The sequence below is a fragment of the Brachyhypopomus gauderio genome, chromosome 14 (assembly GCF_052324685.1).
Source record: "Brachyhypopomus gauderio isolate BG-103 chromosome 14, BGAUD_0.2, whole genome shotgun sequence".
Classification (NCBI taxonomy): domain Eukaryota; kingdom Metazoa; phylum Chordata; class Actinopteri; order Gymnotiformes; family Hypopomidae; genus Brachyhypopomus; species Brachyhypopomus gauderio.
The window spans coordinates 22,877,951-22,892,800 of NC_135224.1; the positions used below are offsets into that span (position 1 = coordinate 22,877,951).

The 14,850-nt window shown below is 44.0% G+C and overlaps 1 protein-coding gene across 6 annotated transcripts in view; it reads left to right on the top strand.

The window, feature by feature from the left end:
• The window catches only part of LOC143474905 (voltage-dependent L-type calcium channel subunit beta-1-like), an 87,360-nt gene that overhangs the window by 47,611 nt on the left and 24,899 nt on the right, over positions 1-14,850 (top strand). For 5 of the 6 annotated variants that reach the window (XM_076972567.1, XM_076972568.1, XM_076972571.1 and 2 more), the window contains one exon: positions 2,568-2,687. In XM_076972567.1, coding sequence (XP_076828682.1) covers positions 2,568-2,687 — 120 coding nt within the window. Of the gene's footprint in view, positions 1-33; positions 1,026-2,567; positions 2,688-14,850 lie in introns of those variants that run through there. The other variant, XM_076972569.1, reaches the window with a different exon arrangement.

The window sequence follows — 14,850 nt, forward strand, 5'->3', positions numbered from 1 at the left end:
GAGGGAGAGAGGGAGGGGGCTGAGGGAAGGTGCAGGCAGAAAGCAAAAAGAGGGACAAGAGAAAGAGTGAGAGAAGAGACCCGCAGAACGTGGACGATGAGAACACTAGGACGATCAAACAGAGATCAAGGGGCTTGAGACACACGCGCGCGCACACACACACACACACACTCACGTGCGCGTACACACGTGCGCGTTGAGCGAGGAAGGAGAGGACATATAGCAAGGCGGCAGGTGCGGAGACACACCGAGAGTGGAGCACCTCAGCACTGTGAGCAGCAGCAGCAGCACTAGAGATATCGCCCAGCTCCTCGGGAGGGCCGGCCAGCCTCCTTCCCCAGCGACGAGCATGGCAGCCCAGCCTACCTGCGCGGCGCCCAAGGGTCCGGCACGCTAACACACGAGCTTCATCCTCCGCTCCGTCCTCCGCAGCCTCCCTCACTCAGCATGCGCTGGGAGGGCGAGCAAACGCGCAAACGTGGAATTACCCGCCGCAGCGGAACTCTCTGTCCCCACGGCAACAGCAACAGTACAGCTACTGCTCTTAGCATTAGCATTAGCTCCAGCAATAGCAGAGGCATCAGGTAGCACATTAAGACAGTTATAGGCTGGGTAAAGTGCTAGTATCAAAAGTAGACATCAGTTGTAGTAGTAGTCATAGCATGTTCACAGAGGTGTTATTAGATATAGATTTGTAGAAGTTTTTTTGATTAGTTTTTGATTGTCAGCTTCAAATCTTAAAGCACTCTAAGGAAACATAATGGGCAGTATCAGTATTCTTGGTATAAAGTGTTAAAATGGTAAAAGCTTAGTTCAAATGTGTTTCGTTAGCTTCAGTTGTAGCTTAAGTGTAACTTCGGACAGTATTTAGTACCCTGTGTTGTAACAGTGTAGTCAGTGGTCAGCTGCATCTGTGGTTGGTATGGTGAAGAGAGCAAATGCTCTAACCCTATTGGCTGATGAAGGCCTCCTGGATACGGCTGCTGAAAAGAGCAAAGGGGGGTCGAGTCAAGAACGATATTGGTGTAAGAAACTATACTCTACTTTACAACTGTGTGTGTGTGTGTGTGTGTGTGTGTGTGTGTGTGTGTGTGTGTGTACTGAATCCCCAAGTATGTATATATGCATGTTTGATGATGGCTGATGGACAGTAAGAGTGCTTGTGTACTGTTATGTACTGTGTTGTGTACTATGTGCTGTATTAGCTATGAACAAATAATTAAAAATGTATGCTTAAGGATGCAACTAGTGTCCTTAGATGGTTTTGTACAGTGAAAGTATTGTCACTGAATCTCCTTATAATATTTACTTAGATGTAGAAAGAGTTTATAGCTGCAGTCAGGTCTGTAGCTGCAGTCAGGTCTAGGACAGGACTAGAGAAAAGAAACTGAGCTACAATGTAGCTGAACATTACAGCATAGAATATGACCTATCACATGCTATTATGATATTAAATGGTGTTAAATATGCATTAGCAAGTGGTGAGAGATCAGACAGTGTCTGAGAGCTCCATCTCTCAGTTTGGGCCTGGACCGCACGCAGTGCTGCACAATATGGTCCATAATGTGTAAATTTATCAATTTTAGATCTTTTTTTTAGTATTTCCATACATTATTGCCTTGTTCAAAATGCCCGGTTAAAATTAGAAGTCTTATTTTGAATTAAATTATTGTGAATTAAATCTTTGATACAAATGCTATTTTGAATCCATTGTCATAACTGGTTTTCACTTACACAGTTATATTGAGAATCACCATTGCGGAGACTGCAACAAAGTAGCCATAGGGTGTCTTGGGGGGGGGGGGGGGGGGGGGGCTGTGGGTGTCCTCATGCATTTATGAATACATTTATATTTATAGTCATACTGTATTTGAAACACCCTTCTAGTTTCCTCAAAGAGAAGGTCAATGCTAATGTGGTGGTGAAGTGAGTGGGGCCAGTAAAGTAGCATGGGAATTAAGGCTAACGTGAAGAGGTTTGTAGGTGGCCCGGATAAACATAATGCGCACACAGAAAGCCTCTGAATGCATGTCCACCTTCTAATTTTAATTTTAGCAGGTCTTGATTATTCATGTAATTACATTATTTCAAAATATGCCATTTATATGAATTATAAAAATTGGAATAAAGCGAATAAGGATTTAGATATAACATGTATCAGGGACGGTTGTTCCTAGCACCATGGCAAGCTGAAAGTGTGGAGCAGGTCAGCATCACCTGCTTTGTTAATCCAGGGCACAGTGATGGTTGGGGGACACACTCACATGTCCCCAGAGGTGAGCAGGACAGCAACAGTCCAACATCTTCCACCCCCAGTGAGACCTCAACTGTATCGCACCTGGCATTCACACTCCCTTGTCTCTTGTCCCTTGAAGTAAAATTTCTGTCCTTTGAGGGTGTTTGGGGAACGTGTGAGACACCACGTTTCCTTTGTTCAGAGCATTAATGCTACAGCAGGTTATGGTACAGCCTGCAGGAAAAGCTAATGAAAAATGGCTTAGTTCTGCATTGTGCGATGTGCTGCCTGTGGCGTGTTGATAATGTTTGTTCCTCTGCTCTCGCCGTAGGGATCGGCAGACTCGTGCACTACTCGACCATCTGACTCTGATGTGTCTCTGGAGGAGGACAAAGAGGCTCAGCGCAGGGAGGCCCAGAGACAGGCCCAGGCCCAGCTAGAGAAGGCCAAGGTTTGCTCCCATACACCTGCCTGTCTAACCACCTATCTCTGGTGTATTCATTTGGGTGTGTTGTCTGTTCTGATGTAACCATATTTACAAGTGCTTGTCAAGCTAGACAGACAAACAGGCAAGTACCTACCTGTCTGTCTGTCTGACTCACTGACCTTTTGACCTGTTTACTGCTTGTGATCGTGGAAGGAGAGACCTGAAAGGACTGGAATGATGAAGTAATAAATATGTGCCATCAAAAGCAAAATGCAAGTGTATAAGGTTGAGAAGAGATAGTATCAGGAGTGTCAGAAGAGGAGAGACAGAGAAGATGGACATCTGTTGTCAGATAACAGTGTATTATGCAGCTCAAAGTGTAGCCTAGACATAGTGCATGCCATTTGACCCTTATTATGGGAATAACCCATAATTATTTTGGATGTCATTTCTTGTGCCTTTCCCTCTCACTCACACTCATACAGCAAAGAACATGTCTGCCTTTGCCTGTTTGTCTTTACATGAGTGGGTCTTATTCTATTTGACTGCTAGTCTTTCTATACCTGGGATTTCTCTGGACAAAGTAGTCCTTTAAACACACATATAGGTGTGGAGACAGACAGATATTTAATTAATAAGGTGATCAGCTAACTGTCTTCACAGTCCAGAGTGGATTTATTGCTAATTTCTTTGGTCACTTATATCAGTCTGTGTTTCTGCTGTAGAATTTTCATTAGAGTTTGGCAACTGTTGTATATTCTACTGAATGAGTTTTTTTTTTTATTTCCTTGGACAAACACATACACACACAAACATACTTAAGAGTCCACATAATTTCTTATCAAGCTTTCTTAATCTGCTCAAGCATAGTCAACATTTCATGAACTTTTCATGTATTTTGTGTGCACAGAACAGCGTTTTGGGTCAAGCTTACTCTGTTAGACCTTTCCAGCATAAGGGCTTTTTCTGTCGTGGGTAATTACGCTCCTACCTGGATGTCTTGGCTATGCAGTAGAGGAAAGTGGGGCATTTGCCCAGGCGCCTTCATTTCCCCTGCACAGGCAGTGAAATCCTTTTTGCAGTGCAGGACAATTTGTTTTTTTAGATGAAGGAGGCCAGTGTTGTCCTAAAAGTGTTCATCGAAGGACAAAACAAGGAGGAAATGATCTGGTTTTGGAGTCCCAAAATCCCCAGGCTACAAAACCAGGCTTCCTTGTATCACTGGAGTCCCTCTGTCTATCCCGACAGTGACCAGCTCTGCTTCGTTAGGTCCTCTCAGTGGCGGGATCCTGGTTTGTTTTGTTAGTTTGTCTAGAACAGCATTTTCCCTGCACCTCAGCTAACATGCCCATAAGTTAATAGTGGGTAGGTTAGGTTCTGGGATTCATGCAATGCACAGTGCAGGAATTTTTTAGGATCACGGTTAGGAAGCACTGATCTGAATCCATGTAGGTTGTGTCTTTTTTGCATGTCTATTGATTTTCTGGGGTAAACTGCAATATTATATTTCTTCTCGCTCTCTCTTTAATTAAATGTTGGGCTGATGCCCCCGCAACACTATCAGTGTATTTCAAATCAAATGAAATCAAATCAAAATTTATTTATATAGCGCTTTTACAACAGTTGTTGTCACAAAGCAGCTTTACAAGTGTCTGAGTCCAAGCCCTCAGTGAGCAAGCCAATGGCGAGACGGTGGCAAGGAAAAATTCCCTGAGAACATGAGGAAGAAACCTTGAGAGGAACCAAGAATTGGGGGGGGGTATCAGGAATGGTTCGTCTCTCTTCGTCTCAGTATTTCTCAGGTAGGTGGGCAGCCATTTAGAAAAAGAAAAGAGAGAAACTTTGCTATGTATGGGATCATATGCAGGACAGAGGGAATGTAAACATTTCGGGAGTGTGGCAGCAACTCCGGTATTAAATTATTACAGCCTAGCTAAAAAGGCATAATCATTGGGAGCATTCTGAGACATTGCATCCATCCACTACACTGTCAACAAACTTGAGTGACCACGAGCAGTGACAGGACGACAGCACCAGTGCCCCAGTTTACAATAAAACCCTTATCCCATGAACCCCTGGATCTGTACCTTTTTTATTTTAAAATCAGTACAAAATTTAACTTGGAGTCAATGCAGGACTGATAGGACTGTTCTGATATGATTTAATTTTCTAGTTCTAGTCAGAACTCTGGCTGTGGAAATTTGAACTATTTGAAGTTTATTTAGATTCCTATATGAGCATCCTGACAATAATCTAATCTAATCTAGTCTAATCTGGAGCTAAAGGCGTGTACCAATTTTTCTGCATCATGCTGTGATGATGCTTTTCTTAGCTTGGCAATGTTGCAGAGATGTAGAAAAACTATCCTAGTAGTATTATCTATGTATTTATCAAATGATAAATCAGAGTCAAGTATGACGATGAGATTTTTGGCTACTGAGCCAGGTGTAATGGCGTAGTCTGTGAGATTTAGCATTAGATCTGGTATTTTCTGTCTTGTGGCCTTTGGGCCCAGAAGAAGAACCTCCATTTTGTCACCATTAAGTTGGAGGAAGTTTAGTGACATCCAGCATTTAATATCACTTACGCAGGCCTCACTGTTTCCTAAACTGAATTTGTCATCAGGTTTGGCTGATATGTAAATGTGACGGGCAAGGTGAGCAACTCAAAAAGGAAGCGATCACGCCAAGTCTCAGGGAAAGAGGATGGTTTAATAGAAAGTGTGCAAACCAAAAACCCGTGCATTGTTCCAAATGAAGGAAATAATAACCAGCAGTCAACTGGTACAAAGACAAGACATATATAGATGAACAAACGACCCTCAGGTGAGACGGATCACGGGTCCCGCCCACCTAAGGGACGAACATCACGTGACCACAAACAGGACCGCTGCCGCTGTAACTGGGGGCGACCGGTAGGGGGCCCCCCCACAACGTGACAGTAAAGTTGAGTGTCATCTGCATAGCAGTGAAAGTTGACACCATGTTTGTTTATAACTATGTCCAATGGTAGCATGTATAATGTAAATTATAGTGGTCCTAAGATGGAGCCTTGCGGGACTCCATATTTCACTTTTGTGAGTTTGGAGGGAATGGTATTGAGCTCTACAAACTGATAGTGATTAGTTAAGTAAACATTAAACCCTGAAAGGGCTGTGCCTGAGATTCCAACCCAGTTTTATAACTGTTCTAGGAAGATCCTGTGATCTGGGCTACAGCTTTTTCTATGATCTTGGATATAAATGATATGTTTGAAATGGGTCTATAACTAGATAGTACAGTTGGATCAAGATTTGTTTTCTTGATCATATGTTTACTGACCGCTAGTTTACAGGATTTGGGCATGTGACCTATTGTAATGAATGAGTTAACTACCGTTAAAAGAGGTTCAGTTACAACTGGTAATACCTCTTTTAGTAATTTTGTGGGAACCGAGTCTAATGTGCAAGTAGTACAATTTAGCTTCAAGCGTTTCTCCTAATGCAAAATTTAGTTCAGTATCAACCAAACCAGATGACAGACCAGTTGGATTACCTATAAAAGGTTTTATAAGTTGTCTAATATTCTCTATTTTATTATCAAAGAAATCCATAAAGACATTACTAGGTAAGGTCCCCTGGAATCTGAGGTTCAGCGCCTGCTTGATTTTTTGTAAGTACTAAGTACTAAAAAGAAATCTAGGATTGTTTTTATTATTCTCAATCAGTGAGACTAAGTATACTGAGCGTGCTTTAGTGAGTTCCCTTGTGTATTCAATAAGGCTTTCCTTCCAGGCACAGTGGAATACTTCCAGCTTAGTGGATCTGTGACGATCGCAGCGGGGCGAAGGACGAGGCACGAGTTCCACGGTTTCAGCAAACGTCACTTTAATGATTACAAATAAAACACAGACAGCGTACATGGAACACGTAAACAAAAAGACGTTTCAGACTCAAACTAAGACGAGCACGGAACACTGCGCGAACGCACATTAAATAGACAAACCACATAAGTCCCGAGTGATGACGAGACGAGCCACAGGTGAGACGGATGAACACATTAAGACATAACCGCACTGAGATCCACTGATGCAGACAACTAGATGTAGACAATGTAAACACACGCCCAAAAGGGAGGGGTCACGGGCCATAACGTGACAGGATCGCCATTTCCGCTACAATTTATGTGCTATTTGTAAATTTCAAGTTTGGTCAGTGTACCATGGGGTGAGCTTTTCAGCTCTAGACTTTTTATATTTGAGTGGAGCTACTATAACTAGAGCTGATCTGCAGGTATTCTCTAAGCAATCTTTCCTCTAAATCTGATGGTGAGTAGTCTAAAGTAGTTAAATCTGGCAGGGTTTCAGTAAACCGATGAATTTATCAAGCGTTTTATACAATGTTAAGGAGACAAGCGAGTATTCAGGTTAAGATGTAGCTCGAATGAGACTAGATAGTGGTCAGAGATTGCTGCGGTTTGCGGGAGTGTATTTATGTTATCTACGTCGATACCCAGCGTTAAAATGTAATCTAGGATATGATTACAATAATGAGTAGGTCCTGTAATATTTTGTGTAATGCCGACAGAGTTCAATATTGAAGTAAAGGTCATTTTCTGAGGATCCTCCGCCTTATCAAAATGTATCTTAGTCTTCTACCATTATTATTTTGTCACTGCATACCGCTAAACTTGCTGCAGAATCGCTGAAATTGTTTGGAAAGTCTGAGTAAGGCCCTGGTGGTCTGTACACATTAATCATGTAACGATCTGCGCGGGGCAGAACAGGGAGGCGGACACAAGCGCTGAGGAGAGCGAGATTTATTACAGGAAATTCCATAGGCAGAGTTGTAGTCACGGGCATGGGTCATAACGGGGTGGCAATCCTGACATGAAATGTACACAGGCATGAACACGGACAAAGAAAACAACAAGGCAGACTGACTACGGAAGGACAGGCAAAATACACGGGTGACGGGTAACACAAGGCGCAAACACGGCAGTACTCACGAAGAACGAGATCAGACAACTCACAGGCATAACAAAAAGACCGACAACTAGACCTGGGAGACACAGGGACTAATATACACAGGACTAAACTAGGGACAGGTGATGACAATGACACAGGGGCGTGGTAACAAACAAGGAATCCATCAAAACCAACGAGCAGGGCGGGACAAACAGGCAGGGAACACGGACATGAGGGAACCCAGAGTGACAGCTACGAGAGGGGGCGTTGCCCTACGTGACATAACCCCCCCTCAAAGCGTGCCACTCCGGGGCACGCAAGGGCAGACAGGACAGGGACAGCGGACACAGGACAGACCGGAGGGACAGGACCAGACAAAATAGGACGAGGGACCTGGGACACGGCATGACACGGGACACAGGGAGACCGGATAGGGCCAGGGTGAGGCACAGGAGCAGGGCTGGACAGGACAGGACCGGGGACAGACACTGGAGCGGGGCCAGGGGACAGGGCAGAGGTAAACACTGAGACAAAAACGGCTTGGACTACAGAGACCGGCACAGGAACAAAGTGGGTCAGGACTTGGGGAACAGACACGGGGACAGGGACCTGGAGGAAACGACCAGACACAGACACAGGGACGGGCACGAGGACACGAACAGGTACACACACAGGAACTGGGACCAACACAAAACCAGGGACAGAACATGGGAGCAAGGGGAACATGGGCAAAGAGACAGGGGCACATGGCAGAGCAGAGGGCACAAAGAGTCCAGGCCCAATAGAGGGCAGCACCGTCTCTGGGGACACAGGCGCGGCCGGGCGGCGGGCAGCGGGCACAGGCGCGGCTGGGCGGCGGGCAGCGGGCACAGGCGCGGCCGGGCGGCGGGCAGCGGGCACAGGCGCGGCCGGGCGGTGGGCAGCGGGCACAGGCAGGGTCCGCTGGCGGGCAGCGGGAACAGGCAGGGTCCGCTGGCGGGCAGCGGGAACAGGCAGGGTCCGCTGGCGGGCAGCGGGAACAGGCAGGGTCCGCTGGCGGGCAGCGGGAACAGGCGGAGCCGGCGAGGACGACCTCTCCAGGGTCGCGGGGACAGGAACCGGCGTGGACGACCCCTCCAGGGTCGCGGGGACAGGAACCGGCGTGGACGACCCCTCCAGGGTCGCGGGGACAGGAACCGGCGTGGACGACCCCTCCAGGGTCGCGGGGACAGGAACAGGCACGGACTGCCGACGGGCAGCGGGGACAGGAACAGGCACGGACTGCCGACGGGCAGCGGGGACAGGAACCGGCACGGACTGCCTACGGGCAGCGGGAACTGGAACCTGGAGTGAGGAGATGCGGTCGGGGGGCGTGTACGCCAAGCCGACGTCCTCGGGGGGCGTGTATGCCAAGCCGACGTCCTCGGGGGGCGTGTACGCCAAGCCGACGTCCTCGGGGGGCGGAGCCACCAAGCCGACGTCCTCGGGGGGCGGGACCGCCATACTGACGTCATCGGGGGGCGGGACCGCCAAGCCGACGTGGCTTGTACTCCCCCCCAAAAAATACTTGGGGGTGTCGTGATGTGTAGCTGGCTGGATCAGCGGCGGTAGGTCCTCCTCCTCAGGGTCCTGGGTGAGCCTGGAAGAATACACAGACACAGAAGCCCCTCGGTGGCTCTCTCTGCGACGGCTCCGCCTCCTCTGAGGCGTCGGGAGCTCGCAGAAGCCATCGAGAGCCAACCGAGGGTTAAGCAAACGCCAGTCTGTGCACTCAATCCGTCTGCCCGCGACTTGTACCACAGGTTTCTCCTCCCTATAGTGATCAAGCCGGGCAGACACGTAGCGCTCAACAGGAGTCTCGACGCGAAAGCCAGTCGAAACCGAAAGTGACTGGGCTTTCGTTGGTGCGCGTCGAGACTTCCGTGTTCCCACAGCGCCAGGGGAATTTCTGTCTCTGGTTCGTTCACGCTGCGATATCGGAGAGTTGAACTGGACCGAACCAGCCAACATCTCATCACAGCGATTAAACTCACCAGAGTCTCGCTCCCTCGCTGTGTCCTTGTTAGTTCGGTCTTTATGTAACGATCTGCGCGGGGCAGAACAGGGAGGCGGACACAAGCGCTGAGGAGAGCGAGATTTATTACAGGAAATTCCATAGGCAGAGTTGTAGTCACGGGCATGGGTCATAACGGGGTGGCAATCCTGACATGAAATGTACACAGGCATGAACACGGACAAAGAAAACAACAAGGCAGACTGACTACGGAAGGACAGGCAAAATACACGGGTGACGGGTAACACAAGGCGCAAACACGGCAGTACTCACGAAGAACGAGATCAGACAACTCACAGGCATAACAAAAAGACCGACAACTAGACCTGGGAGACACAGGGACTAATATACACAGGACTAAACTAGGGACAGGTGATGACAATGACACAGGGGCGTGGTAACAAACAAGGAATCCATCAAAACCAACGAGCAGGGCGGGACAAACAGGCAGGGAACACGGACATGAGGGAACCCAGAGTGACAGCTACGAGAGGGGGCGTTGCCCTACGTGACAAATCAGGGAAAATGCGTTTTTATTTGTAGATGGATTAGTTGTTTATAGACAGCATCTCAAAGTAACTGGAGATATCAAAGTGTCTCTGATTATTTTCTAAAGAATTTCTGCTTGACAATCTTGGTCTATGTACATAGCTTAGTTACATATATTGAGTAATCGGATTTTAAGATCAGTCATATTGCTACTAATAATCTGATGCGAGGTTTGAATCTTAGTTATTAATTGGTTATTAGTTTATTAGTAGTAGTTATTAGAATATTAGTTTGAATATTAGGACGGACAATTTTCCTATGATTTAATTGAACCTTAACTCTCTGTTCTTTGGGAACTTGGTGGCGCCTCTTGGCAGCTCGCAGACAGTCGGTTTAGCCTGTTTGTCTGCAGCATGGTCATGACTCTGGATTATCAGCAGCTCCTAATACTACTCTGATTAACTAACAGGCTATGGGCTATGCTGCAGGAAAGTGGGGTGGACACCATCCTTGCCTAAGAGACCAGGCTTGCCCTCAAACTTTATCAATATAGCCCACTTGATTTTCAAAGCACCACTTGGACATCCAGTGGTTTAACGATGTGAGCCTGCTGTATTGCTCATTGTCACGCCGCATTGGGATGGGGCCAGAGCAGATTACAGCATCGGACATCGTCTGGACATCGTCCAGTTTAACCACCTCCTTAATATTTGCCATAGTTACGTCTGACTGCCGCAGACTAATTTTTTTGTATCACTTGTTTTTCTTTCTCAAATGCAGGCAGCCACACAAATCCTTTTTCCTATGCAAGTAATCTCACTTTCCCAACCCTATCCCCCAGTATTCAGTTGACACTCACAAAAACTCACCCCCAACTCACACTCAACACCCCCCCCCCCCCCCCCCCCACCACCACCACCACCACCACCACATACACACAGGAGATTAGACACAGTTTTCAGTTACCTCAGGTCATTTGGAGTTTTTTTGGAAAAAGCTTTCTAAAGAGCTTTCTGAGAGGGAAAATGATGCAGGTGTTCAAAGCTCTGCTAATTTTCACACATGCACGCACACACTCCCAACTCCCACACGCACATATGCGCATGCGCGTGAATACACACAAAGACTTTTTCTCAGTCATGCTTTCTTTTTTTCTACCTCCATCAGTCCTCTATTTTTTTTGTCTCTACATTTTCTCCAGTATGTTAAATTTAGCTCTGGCCATCAATCTCTTATGAAAAATGCAACAGACACATAAATATTCATAGCAAGTCCAGATGTCCACCAGCGTATAGGCATGGGGACAGGAATAAAAATGTATTCATTATCCATGTTTGTACAGGGAAACAGCCATATTTTTCACATCTTTCCTAAACATGCATAGAAACACATACACACATCTGATAACTCAAGCCAAACCCCCCCCCCCCCCCCCCCCCCCCCCCAAAAAAAAAAAAAAGTTCCCAGTTATTTATATTTATACTATGGCTTTTTTTTACTGTTCATCAGTTAGAAATTTTCAACATTTATTCAATTTAACTGATGTATAATGTTGCATGTCATGGATGCCATATTGCCATCTGTTTTCAGTTTTTAACTATGTGAATGACCCATGTCTACTATTCAGAATTGTTTGGATAGCAGAGTAGGCAAATGACAATGGATGGAGAGATCTGATCCCCTCTGTCTCTCTCTCTCTCCCTGTCTCTTCACCACAGTCATACGCACACACACATACACACAAACTACACTCCCTCATGCTGTCTATCTCTCAGTATTGTCAATACTGCATACATTATGGAAACGTGTTGCATAACAGATGGAGTGTTAGAAAAGCAGAGGTAGAAGGAAAAGTGGCCATTGTAGTGGTAAAGAATCATATTATTGTATCACCTTAAGAATCACAAGTTATATTGTATGTTCATTGATAACTATTGGAAGTTATTTCAATAGCCAGAGAATATCCTTTACTTGTGAAGACGATGTACACATTTGGTTGTAGAGGAGTAAGGATGGGAATGGGGTCTTAAAGGAACCTGTAAAGGAACTGGAAGGGAGGGAGAAGAGAGATATTGAAGAAAGGAGAGACGCTGATAGCAGCTGTCTTCACCAATCATCCAGAGCAGAGAGGGAGGTGACGTGAGTGTATGATTCACCAGCGGGCCTCCATCGCCCGTGCCAATAGTGGACACAATGTCCTCTGTTAGGCATACCTATAATTAATTGTGTGTGTGGGTGTGTGTGTAAGTGTGTATGTGAGTGTGTGTGCAGGACCATGCTGTGGATGTTAATGACACTGTGCTCGTGCCATGCTGATCATGCCTATCTGCTCATTCCCTCTTCCTTAGTTACATCAGTGGTGGATCTGTCTGTATTACAGAAGTATAATAATGAACAGAGGATCTGTCTGTATTACAGAAGTATAATAATGAATGGTGGATCTGTCTGTATTACAGAAGTATAATAATGAACAGAGGATCTGTCTGTATTACAGAAGTATAATAATGAACAGAGGATCTGTCTGTATTACAGAAATATAATAATGAACAGAGGATCTGTCTGTATTACAGAAGTATAATAATGAATGTTGGATCTGTCTGTATTACAGAAGTATAATAATGAATGGTGGATCTGTCTGTATTACAGAAGTATAATAATGAATGGTGGATCTGTCTGTATTACAGAAGTATAATAATGAATGTTGGATCTGTCTGTATTACAGAAGTATAATAATGAACAGAGGATCTGTCTGTATTACAGAAGTATAATAATGAACAGAGGATCTGTCTGTATTACAGAAGTATAATAATGAACAGTGGATCTGTCTGTATTACAGAAGTATAATAATGAACAGAGGATCTGTCTGTATTACAGAAGTATAATAATGAACAGAGGATCTGTCTGTATTACAGAAGTATAATAATGAATGGTGGATCTGTCTGTATTACAGAAGTATAATAATGAACAGAGGATCTGTCTGTATTACAGAAGTATAATAATGAACAGAGGATCTGTCTGTATTACAGAAGTATAATAATGAACAGAGGATCTGTCTGTATTACAGAAGTATAATAATGAATGGTGGATCTGTCTGTATTACAGAAGTATAATAATGAACAGAGGATCTGTCTGTATTACAGAAGTATAATAATGAACAGAGGATCTGTCTGTATTACAGAAGTATAATAATGAACAGAGGATCTGTCTGTATTACAGAAGTATAATAATGAACAGAGGATCTGTCTGTATTACAGAAGTATAATAATGAACGGTGGATCTGTCTGTATTACAGAAGTATAATAATGAACAGAGGATCTGTCTGTATTACAGAAGTATAATAATGAACAGAGGATCTGTCTGTATTACAGAAGTATAATAATCAATGGTGGATCTGTCTGTATTACAGAAGTATAATAATGAACGGTGGATCTGTCTGTATTACAGAAGTATAATAATGAATGGTGGATCTGTCTGTATTACAGAAGTATAATAATGAATGGTGGATCTGTCTGTATTACAGAAGTATAATAATGAATGTTGGATCTGTCTGTATTACAGAAGTATAATAATGAATGGTGGATCTGTCTGTATTATAGAAGTATAATAATGAATGGTGGATCTGTCTGTATTACAGAAGTATAATAATCAATGGTGGATCTGTCTGTATTACAGAAGTATAATAATCAATGGTGGATCTGTCTGTATTACAGAAGTATAATAATCAATGGTGGATCTGTCTATATTACAGAAGTATAATAATGAATGGTGGATCTGTCTGTATTACAGAAGTATAATAATCAATGGTGGATCTGTCTATATTACAGAAGTATAATAATGAACAGTGGATCTGTCTGTATTACAGAAGTATAATAATGAACAGTGGATCTGTCTGTATTACAGAAGTATAATAATGAACAGAGGATCTGTCTGTATTACAGAAGTATAATAATGAACAGAGGATCTGTCTGTATTACAGAAGTATAATAATGAACAGTGGATCTGTCTGTATTACAGAAGTATAATAATGAACAGAGGATCTGTCTGTATTACAGAAGTATAATAATGAACAGAGGATCTGTCTGTATTACAGAAGTATAATAATGAACAGTGGATCTGTCTGTATTACAGAAGTATAATAATGAACAGAGGATCTGTCTGTATTACAGAAGTATAATAATGAACAGAGGATCTGTCTGTATTACAGAAGTATAATAATGAATGGTGGATCTGTCTGTATTACAGAAGTATAATAATGAACAGAGGATCTGTCTGTATTACAGAAGTATAATAATGAACAGAGGATCTGTCTGTATTACAGAAGTATAATAATGAACAGAGGATCTGTCTGTATTACAGAAGTATAATAATGAATGGTGGATCTGTCTGTATTACAGAAGTATAATAATGAACAGAGGATCTGTCTGTATTACAGAAGTATAATAATGAACAGAGGATCTGTCTGTATTACAGAAGTATAATAATGAACAGAGGATCTGTCTGTATTACAGAAGTATAATAATGAACAGAGGATCTGTCTGTATTACAGAAGTATAATAATGAACGGTGGATCTGTCTGTATTACAGAAGTATAATAATGAACAGAGGATCTGTCTGTATTACAGAAGTATAATAATGAACAGAGGATCTGTCTGTATTACAGAAGTATAATAATCAATGGTGGATCTGTCTGTATTACAGAAGTATAATAATGAACGGTGGATC